Below are 11,433 nucleotides of genomic sequence, written 5' to 3' on the forward strand. Positions count from 1 at the left end.
TTTGATTGAATGCCATTGATTGGCTTTCGTGTTGGTTTGCCTCTGCGGCGTCTGCGCCATGCAAACAATAACAAGGAGCGCTCGAAAAGCAATCACCGCTTAACTATCCCAATTGTTGTGTTCCACGAGGCCATATAGTTATCTCACAGACGGAGGGCAACAGTCAGTCCTGTCTGTCAATAACAACATCAGCGACGTCTTATTGAGCCGGCAGTGGACAGAACCGGGGAGATGGTTACGGGACATTAAATATACACCTTGAACAAGAGCAACATTTAGTTTTTACTTGGAGTTCATTGCAAACATTTCAGGAATGGTTTAACTTCTTGGCCACAAGCAGCTTCTTCAACAATGGTGCCTCATAAAATAAACTAACTAAAGAGAGTTCTCCACTGATTTAGCATTTCACTTCTTTGAAAACCTTAAGCTTCCCAAAGGACGGTTCATAAAAAAGAGAGGGACATCCATAAAGCAGACTCTTCTACTTTCTTCCTTGGGTAGTCGTATATATTCTCTACCTGTATTTGTCCAGATTGGTTGCCCTTGTTTCTGTTATTTAGATTTCTGTGGAATTTCCCAGAGAGCGATTTAATAGAAAAATCCTTGAATGTGTAACTTAGATCATGGCTGAGATCATTTAAAACTTAAGTCAAAATTGTTTCATATTTGTATTAATATTTGTATCCTTGTGCATGAAGTAAATACATTTTTTTATACGCTTTGTGCCTTTAAAATAACACCATAAACCTTCACTGCACTCAAGCCCGAGTGGCGTTGTTTGCCCAGCGGCCGTCTACACAGGGGACACGGTGCACGAGCCGCTCTGCATCACAGGAGAGCAACACACCTGCATCCCGTCATGATGCTGAGCCACATGCCATTTCCCCTTTGCATACATTAAGCTGCAATATTCTGAGTGCTGGAGACATATTTAGATCCTTCACTTCGGTTGAAGTAACAACACTATGATGTAGAACTACCCCTGATTATTGCGTAATTATATTTGAATACAAACATACAATTAGTTGCAAAGTGTACTTAAATTAGCAACAGTACAATCACTCACTATACAGAATAACCATGGCAGGAAAATATATCAGAATAACAATGATAATTATTCATGCATTAATATGTAAGCATCACTTTGATTTTGCAAATGGAATAAGGGGAGCTCATTTTGAGTTTAAATAATTCATTCTCATTATTGTATAAACTAATGGGAATCTTAATTTTACAAACTAATGGGAATCTTAATTCTTATTTGTGTTGACTATATTGTGTATTATCTGAATCACAGGTAACTACGCTGTAAAATAATAGTGGAGTAAAAAGTACAACATGTTCCTCTGAACTACTTCACAATATTTCAAAGCAGCATGAAATATAAATATGGAAGTAGAGCGTAGAGATACCTCCAAACTGTCTCTGGGTACAACACTTGATGAGAAGTTACATTCTGCCTCATATTTATCATGTGCCTTCAGCCCGTTAGTCACATGTGTGTCACACGCCATTAGACCATGCAGCGAGTCCCCCGTCTAACGCTCTGGAATTACACACCTTCAAATGTATACAGGTGATCTGACAAGAAAAGACATATGCAGACAACAAGAAAAAGACAGAAAGAGAAATAGAAAAGGAAAAACCACAGAGACAGACGAGCCAACAGGTAGGCAGGCTGGTTGACGAGCAACCGCAAAAACAGCAGACGAGCAGACAGATAGACAGACTGGCAGGCGGGCGGGCGGGGAGGAATCATAACCAGTCAAAGGACCATAATGGGAATGCTTTACAGCCACATGTAGGTGGTCCTAATGATGTTTTGCTTATTGCAAAAGCTGCTGATGCTTTGCTGAAATCTCCTGACTCCCCGAGATTGGTTTCTTATTGCACTTGTGTTATTTTCTCTTTGCAAAAAAAAAAAAAAAGATGTCAAAGGGAGAGCATATTTAACTTAGCATCCCATTTTTTTGCCCTGCTCTTAATTCCAACTGAGCACTGCAGGAGGAGGAGGAAGAGGAGGAAGAGGGGTGGGGGTATAACTCCCTCAACTCTCCTGCGCTTCAGCTGATGTAATGCTCTTCAACAATAGTATAATACAAATCAATAGGAGATGAGATTGTGTTCAAAGCACTTCTCTTGTCATTGTTTTCTTCCAGTTGATCTCTTTTTGTGAAGGATTTCATATTGGTAAAAAAAACAAAAAAAAAACGGAGAGGTAAAAAAAAACGTCACGCACACATGCGCATATAGGGTGCCACACTGACGCATCGTTTGTTGTATAGTCAACTGTTTTTTTTTTTTGTGCTGGAGTGAGGCATGCCTGTAGCGGATTATTGTTTTTACCGCATTCAACAGTGTTTCCAAAGTCAGGGCTGGAACAGTGGAGGCTCACATACGGAGGCAGAGCCGCTAAAGTAATGCCGTTTATCCTTTAAGAACAGGCAAGGGGGAGAGAGTGAGAGAGATTCAAGACACTGAACTGGGATATCACGACCCTAATGTGAAATCTCACCAGTGTTTGCGACGATGCCGACTTGGACACTTTCACTGTGGAGCCGCACGCGCTGAGAGTAAAAACACAGATTTCGCAGTAGAAGTCTGGTGTGTTTGCTGAGAGCTCTTTTTGCGCCTCTGGAAGGGAAAATAACCTCACCATCGAACTATGCAGCTATAAAGTGTGATTGAAACAAGCAAACACACAACCAAATCTCGCCCCTATATGCGGATTGATTTTTTTTTTTTTTTCTGCGCTCTCTTCTCAGCATTCCCTCAGTCTGTCGACGGATTTTTTTTTTGTGTTTTTTTTTTTGTGTTGCCATTACAGCTCAGTAGAGGGTGTCAGATTATTCTTAGAGCACCAGCACTAGGATGAACACTGTCTCCCCGTTCCTCCTTTTGTGATTCCCAGATCGCCACAAAAAAAGAGGGGGGCGGGCGGGTGGTGGTGGTGGGGGGGGGGAAACGAGCCAGGCAAGACGCCGAAGGATGTGAGGGGGGATGCGGGTGTTTTGCAGCGGTGGAATCGCCTCTTCAGCTCCAGCGCAGGGTGTGAATTCAGCACCAAGGGAGAGGGAACAGCTCCCGACGCCGCAGCACGCAGCAGCACGACCGGAGGAGAAAAAAGGCACGGATTTGTTCATTTTTCCCCAGCCAAGGTCAGTCTTAAACGAACCGAAAACTGCCACGGGATAAAGGAAAGGAAGAGAAAAAAAGAAAAGAAGATGTGCTGGACTCTACCGTCGCTCGCTGTTTTTGATTTTCATCATAAACACGCGGAGGCTCCGAGGATTCAGTCGATGTGAAAGAGACGTTTATGTGCTCGTTTTCGAACTGGAAGTCTGGACACAAGTGCAGGTTAGATGCAGCATGGATCGGTTATAAAAGACTGCCTTATCTTCCCCCCCTAAATGTCTAGATCGCCCCCCGTTTTTTTCTTTCTCCTTCTTCTTCTTATTGATGTGGACTGAATTCACGGCTCGTATGTCTTGAAACCGGGAATGAATCGTCCACGTTGAAAAAATGCTGCTTTGGATTGTTCTGCTGAATGCGGCTCTTTGTGTTGCTGGTGGAAATGTTACAAAGGACGTTTGTAAGGAGCAGATTTGCTCCTGCAACGAGGTGGAGGGAGATCTGCACATAGACTGCGAAAAAAAGAGCTTCGCCACTCTGCAGCATTTGACTGGCCCGAGCTCGCAGTTCTATCACCTGCTGTTGCACGGGAATTCTCTATCCAGGCTATTCCCCAACGAGTTCGCCAACTTTTACAATGCCGTGAGCCTGCATTTGGAAAACAATGGGCTGCACGACATTGTGCCGGGCGCCTTCCTGGGACTGCAGCTGGTGAAGAGGCTGCACATCAATAACAATAAGATACGATCATTCAGGAAGAGTACATTTCTGGGGTTAGACGACTTGGAATACCTCCAGGCTGATTTTAATCTATTGAGGGATATTGACCCCGCCGTTTTCAGGGACTTAAATAAACTTGAAGTGTTAATACTTAACGACAACCTCATCAGCGCGCTACCTATAAACGTGTTTCAACATGTGCCCATTACGCATCTCGACCTGCGGGGGAACCGAATCAAAACGGTGCCTTATGAAGGGGTCCTTGAACAAATACCGGGCATTGCGGAGGTTTTGTTGGAGGACAACCCGTGGGACTGTAACTGCGAGCTGGTTTCTCTGAAGGAATGGCTGGAGAACATTCCGCATAACGCGCTCATTGGCAGGGTGATCTGCGAGGCTCCCACCCGGCTGCAGGGGAGCGACCTGAACGAGACGTCAGAGGCGGACATGTGCCCTTCACAGAGCGGCGGCGTGGACACCAGTCTGGTGGCCCCTCCCACCCAGGAGGAGGCCTCCGAGACCGCGGCCCGTGACCCGCGTCCCACGCCTTACAAGCCCAGCCGAGACACCAGCGGGCCCCCGACGCCTGGCGGCCGCGGGCCCAAGGGCCGCTCCAAATCTCGTGAGAACTGGCAGCTGAAGACGAGGCCCACTCCGTTGGTGACAGGTGTGAACGGGGACAGAGAGCAGCTGCACAACGTGACGTGCCCCCAGCCGTGCAACTGCAAGCTGGTCGGCTCCAGACAGGGGCTGGGGGTCAACTGCGAGGGCAAAAAGATCGAGAGCTTAGCCAACCTCAAGCCGAAGCCCTTGGCCGCTCACGAATTGAACATGCGGGACAACAACATCCACGCAGTGAAAAAGAACCAGCTGCTCGGCTACTCCAGCCTCAACCTGCTGGATCTGGGCGGGAACAACATCAAGATGATTGACAACAGCACTTTTCAAAACCAGAGCGAGCTGCGGTGGCTGTACATGGATAAGAACTATCTGGATACGCTGGTGGCGGAGATGTTTGTGGGCCTTGTGAATCTGGAATATCTCAGTTTGGAATATAACGACATCCAGCTGATCGTGGCGGGCGCGTTCAGCCCCATGCCAAACCTGAGGGTTCTGTTCCTCAACAACAACTTGCTGAAATCTTTACCCGTGGATGCTTTCCTTGGGATTTCTCTATCCAAAATCAGCCTGCATAATAATTATTTCCCCTATCTCCCCGTGGCTGGAGTGTTAGACCAGCTCAGTTCAATCATACAGATCGATTTGCACGGGAACCCGTGGGATTGCTCGTGCAACATCGTGCCCTTCAAGCAGTGGACGGAGAAGCTCGGCACCGACGTGATCGTGAGCGATCTCAAGTGCGAGTCGCCCGAAGAGTTTTGGAAGCGAGACTTCCGCTACGTCCGGAACGACCTCATGTGCCCCAAACTCTACGACAAAGTGTCCCCGACCCCGCTGTCCAAAAACAGCACTTTCACCCTGGACTCGGGGACGCGCTCGAACTCGTACTTGGAGCCGAACCGCGTCTCCATTTCGGTGCTCGTCCCCGGGTTGCTGCTGGTGTTCGTCACGTCCGCATTCACCGTCGTGGGGATGCTCGTGTTTATCTTGCGGAATCGAAAGAGGTCAAAGCGGAGGGAGGGGAACTCGTCCGCCTCGGAGATCAACTCCTTGCAGACAGTGTGCGACTCGTCCTATTGGCACAGCGGGCCTTATCACGCGGACGGGGGCGCGCACCGGGGCTTCGACTGCAGCACGCACCTCTCCACGACAAACGACGCGTAACGGGACTCGGCCGTGGTCTCGTACAATAAAGCCCACACCGGACTGGATTACAAACAGTCACACCAGACAGACTGACGCACATTACATGACTGAAACGGCCAGAAATCATCCGCTTTCGTTCGTCAGAGGCGAACACAGACTTGTTTATGTCTTGTTTTCTCCAGTTGAACCAAGTAAGTCAGTCTGCTGCTGCACAGGCCCCACTCTGTAATATATGTATATGCCAAGCCCCCCTGGCTTCAAAACCCTCCCTCCCCTCCTCCTCCCAGTTCTGCTATTTGCCGCAATCGGACTACGGATCTGTATGAGACAGAAAAGAGGGAGAAAAAAGGAGCGAGGGAGAGGGCGTGTGTGTGTGTGTGTGTGAGAGAGAGAGAGAGAAAGAGAGAGAGAGAAAGAGAGAGAGACAGAGGACCCAGGGAATGGTGCACGAACGCATGAATGTAAATGTAAATACTCGGACGATGTATCATAATCTGCATGATGATATTTCGCATGGTTTCAACACACACACGACGGCGAGGAACCATAACCACCATAACCAACAAAGAAGCAAAACTCGACCCTTTCATGTTATATCAATATGACGACAATATATAGATATTAAGAATTATATATGACTATTACAAAGTGCCATTTCTCTATTTTTTGTGAACCTGCAGTTAGGATTTGTATTTGTTGTTTTAAACCTGTTTGGAGAAAAGAGAAGAAGAAGATGAAGAACAAAAAAAAATCACTAAGGGATAATGATGACTATGGGAAAGGAGTGATGGAAGTGAAGCTGTCAGTGCATGTTATTTTATGTTTGTTATCATTTGATTGTCGATAAATATTGGGGTTATTTATACCGTACTAGATGGTGCAGATTAAATCCATGTCTGCGCAGTCATCATCTCCTTTATGAATGTAAACTGTGTTATTTTATGGTGTGCCAATTGTTGACTTTCAGATATTCAGACATGCAGATGAGCATGACCAATTAACGTCACTCAGATGCTTATGCTGCAAAGTTAATGTAGCTAAAATAACAGTTCTGTGGTTTTGTGTGTCAATGAATATAGCCTGCTTTGGGTGAGAGGAAGACAAAAAAAAAGCAAAACAACAAAGTCATTTAAATGGGGGGTTTCTACCATCATATTTTTTCAACAACTGAGCAAAGAAGTGTTTTCAATTGAGCTATATAGGTATAATTCGATCTATGTAAACAGCGCAGGTAGACTGATATAGAATAGAATGCTTTTTTTAATGTCAGAAAAATAAGTATTCCTCCACATGAAAAGCTTATGGCTATGATTCACCTTCATCCTATTGTGAGCTTTTGTAAAGCCATCTAATCTTGTCCAAATAAGAGAACTGAAACTCACTGTATTTACTACAACATGTGCTTGAAACCGGCTGTTTTGGGACGGGATGAGGGGGACGGAGGTCCTTGCTTTCTAACAAACTGGGGCCCTGCTATGGGGAGAACTCAGCATGTGGGTCTTCTTCACTCAGGGGAGAGAAAAAGGCACAGACACACACACATTGAGGGTATTTGATAACGCAAGACGCCTTTTTCAATTCATCATTTTGAACTTGAGATAGTCTTCTAAAGGGGGGGCGGTCGCATGGTTTTTGTGGGCCCATGAAAACAACGCCATGACTGAACACCTGTTTAGCAGAGCTCAGCTGTCGGGTCTGCTGCTTAGCCTGCACTGCTTAAACTGAGCGTGGATTCGGAAGAGAACAACAACTCAAAATAATTAAACCATTTGGGTTCCAGTATTCAGAAAATTCTCAATTTAACTTCTCGGGCAGTGTCTCTAAAAACAAATGCAAAGAATGGGCAATTTTTCTTTTTTTTCCTTCATTAATTCAAACCAGATTTCAGCAGAATTTGGCAACAACCCTAAAATGGCACCGGCCGTGCTGAGAGTGTACAGAGTTGACGTGAGATGGGCTTACACCCCCCTGCCTCCCCCGGACCCTCCCCTCCTCCACCAGCTACGAGGCCTGCAGTATCTCCCCCAGTATACAGACTAGCGCTGTCCATGGTGCTGAATCACTTCCCCTGCTTTCTTTGTCTGCCTGCCCCGCACGTGTGTGTTTGTGTGAGGACAAATGGGAGAGAGAGAGAGAGAGAGAAAGAGAGAGAGAGAGAGAGAGAGAGAGAGAGAGAGAGAGAGAGAGAGAAAGAGAGAGAGAGAGAGAGAAAGAGAGAGAGAGAGTGTGAGAGAGAGAGAGAGAGAGAGCAGTTGCGTGACAATTTGCATGTGTGTGTATTTGCCCTTACTTCCCCCGCTGCCACCCCTCCCTCTTCCTACTACCGCCATGTAACCATGCACAGCTTGACCTTGGGGACTAACATCTCAGCAGATCTTTGACAAACACTCATCATCATCACCATCATCGTCATCACCTCCCTGAATTTCTGTCCTGTCACCTTGCTCCCCCCTCAACTCCCGTTCCCCCGCTTCTCTGTCCAATCACAACGGGTGGCGGCGGCGGCGGCGGCGGGGGTTTGGGGTGACTATACGTGTCTCATCTGTGGAGTATTACTGTGCCACAGCCCACTGATGATTTGTCATAATTTTCAAACGCTGTGTTTCAAAGTTACATTTATATGCTTTGCGATATTTGACCTGCTTCTATTTTGTTAAATAAAGTGTGGTTGAGGTTGAGTAAAACAACGATGTTTGCCTTTAGGAATTTTCATTGGATTTGACTGAGTTGGCGAGACATGCGACAGGTTTGATTTGTCATCTGCTCGCATCACTTTGCATACTGAGGGGTTTATACTTATAATTAGTTCAAGTGCACCGCCTGATGTCGTCCTCCTTCAATGTGGAAAACATTACATAATAAGGGCAAAGTCATGCTATCTCGTTACTGTGCTCCATATGGACGGTTTTTACATTGTATTGCATTGTCATATCGTCATATTTTTACACTTTTCTGTTATGATTCCTGGATGCTATACCCTGGAGAGAAAATGACACATTTAGACTGCAGTGCTGGCTGTATGATCGTCATAAAAGGCCCGACACTACAACATGAATGTGGAGTCATTTCCTTTTCTGGGTATGTAAAAAACTAAAATCCAAGATGGCTGGTGTCTGAGGATCCAAAATAATTCACAACTGTTGTATATTAAGTACAAATCTTTTGAATGTTGGAATGAGCAGAACATTAACGCTTTGTCATACTGCTGCGGGTTTTATACTTCTGCTGTCACCGAACATATTACACATTTAATGGAAAAACAACAAATGCCATAAGTTGTGCAGCAGAGTGGTATACTTTTCCATTAAATCAGATAATAGATCTTCTAAACATTACACTTCCTGTGTTTGAAGCCATTAGAGACTCCCTTCTGTCAGGCGCTCCTGTGCTGTAGATCCGCGTGACTCTGTGTCTAACAGTAGGACCCATTCATTAATGCGATGGATAATAGCTGTTAGGATCGGTAGCCTCTTTTGCACGCTGGGCACACTGCATTCCAGCACTGCTGTGGCCCAGCAGGCCTGCCGTAGATTGTGTGATAGTGGCTCCGAGGAGCTGGCAGTTGATGCTACACTTCCAGCAGGGATAACATCATCTGCACACCTCGCACTCTCAGCTTTGGTGTAAGTCTCAATGGTCCTGCTTTGTTTTAATCCAAAGCAGGTGGGAACTAGTTTGTGGTCTGTATTTGGATGCTGGGCTTTCTTTGCTTCAGGGTTACTTCTCTGCAAAAACAACAACAAAAAGTCTTCCTGTGGCTGGTTAGTCATCAGTTGGGATTGCCATTACAACTTGAACACCCACAACAAACCTTATGCCTTGTTTTTGTGCTACCGCGGGCATATCTGCATTGTTTGGATGTATTCCATTTGATTTATTTTTAAAAAAAACATGTTGTTCCTTTGAGTTTCTACCTTTGAGAACTAGCCACACTGCCCTGAGTTACCCTTCCGTAACACTACAGCTATGAAGTACAGTTTGAGGGAAAAGCTTTTTTTGTGTGTTTAACTTTAGGAGTATCATAAACACGCTTCACATGAGTCTGCAGAAGTTCACGTTAAGAATAGGGCAAGATGGAGTCTGCATGGCTTTACCCAGGAGACTGCTGTTCAAGTACTTCTGTTGCCTAAACAGAACCAAGTACATCTTTTTACTAAAACAGTCTTGATGCCTAAACCCAACAGTAATTTTCCCTCAAATTGTCATTTTATGGAGCAAGGCTGAGCCGCAATATCCCAAGTTGAGCTAGGTATCATTGAAAAACGAATCACAATGCAAATGACAGGATCTGTCTTGCAGCATAATTATATCTTGCGTGTTATGTCTCGGCTTCAGTACAGATAGGAGCCACATATGGATGGTGTGTGGAGATGTGAAAAATCAATACAAAACACCAGTCTTTTCCTTTAATTACCACTAAAGCGTCAGTGGCTGGCTTTTATCGGGCTCCCTATAGGCTAGGATCCAGTGTGTCTGCTCATGTTTAGGTTTTGTAAAAATCCCTAAAAGCTTTTCAGCAAGGGCATTAGCGTTTGATGTTAGCTTTGATGGAAGTCCCATGTGTTGCACTGAAGAGTTGCCAGTAGTCCTGCACTTCCAAACTCTGGAGCCACTGCAACCCCTGCTGCTGGAATCAGCCAACGGGTGTGTACAGTAGTGATTATCTGGCCTTATCCCAGCGGATTTCTTGGTGTTACTCCGAGACGTATTATTATTCCTTCCTATGGAAACCACTTTGCCTATAAGTCTCAGTGGTCGGGTTTTATTAGTGCTTATTTTCTTTGCGAGCAACAATAGTTATTGTTTACTCTTGATTCTTTAACGCCACTGACCGCGTTTAGTCGAGGCTTGAATGCGATGGAGTGTTTTACATGAGAGGAAACACAGCCGGCATTCGCTTTGTGTAACCACTGAGCTTGTTAATATACCTTTCAATATGCAAACATATCTTAAAACACTTCTCTAGTGTAATTACATCCACAAAAGGAAATCTTTAGGGGGTCAAAATGAGTTTGTGCTGGCTGGAGTTTTGCCTGCTGTACTTTTTCAATGCAATCACTGTAAGCCATTGTTAGAGTGGCTAATCTGTCTAATTGTTGTATATTTGGCTTCATGACAACTAAACAAGAGCTAGAGTAGGACGGAGATTGAGAGCTTGCAACAAAGCAGCAACACATGAAATAAGTCGAGTGAAAGCAGCGTTTCAGCTCTAGGAGTTAAAACGTTGGCAGGTACGTCAATCAAAGCATCAGGAGTTTGTATGTCAAACCTTACTCATATTCCAATATCTGCCAGACAGACTATGAAGCAAACATCAAGAGATAATTAAAAGTTTATCAATTCATAATTGACCCGGATCAGGTGTCAACCCACTGCACACTGGCTCATGTCAAACCACCAAGCGGCGCCTTTAATCAAGATGAGTAAATGGCCTCCCGAGTGTTTCCTCCAGCTCTTGGTAATCCTCTTCTCCCAGCCCCCACTTATTGATTATCTCATTGATTTCATTTAGCAGCCAGGCGGGTTCCCCATCCCTCACTGGCATTTCAGGCTTCATGTGGCTCCACCTGATCTGATTACACCGCTCGAATGGGAACGACAGCCACTGCGATACAAAATGGAGTTTGTTTTGAGTCGAAGTGAGGAGATTTGTTTGGGCCAAGGAAGCCGCACCGGACTATCTGACTGACTCGGGAACTTTAATAAACGGCACACTCCTCGTGTAAGTGGGTGGACGTACGGTCACGCACAAACTCCACAGCATGACACCAAGGCTGAACCCGAGGAAACATGGCCTCAATGCTTTCTTACCAT

General features: G+C 45.4%; 1 protein-coding gene across 1 annotated transcript; it reads left to right on the forward strand.

Annotated features, from left to right (window-relative positions):
* Positions 1 to 2,976: 2,976 nt before the first annotated feature.
* Positions 2,977 to 8,552, forward strand: LOC137794204 (SLIT and NTRK-like protein 1). The gene has a single exon (XM_068590892.1). It carries the CDS (start codon positions 3,523 to 3,525, stop codon positions 5,635 to 5,637), a length of 2,115 nt encoding a protein of 704 aa, XP_068446993.1. The 5' UTR covers positions 2,977 to 3,522; the 3' UTR covers positions 5,638 to 8,552.
* The last annotated feature ends 2,881 nt before the right edge of the window (positions 8,553 to 11,433 follow it).

Source organism: Clinocottus analis, unplaced genomic scaffold, assembly GCF_023055335.1.
Source record: "Clinocottus analis isolate CAN_PGR_092001 unplaced genomic scaffold, fCliAna1.0.p SCAF_24, whole genome shotgun sequence".
NCBI classification, from domain to species: Eukaryota; Metazoa; Chordata; class Actinopteri; order Perciformes; family Cottidae; genus Clinocottus; species Clinocottus analis.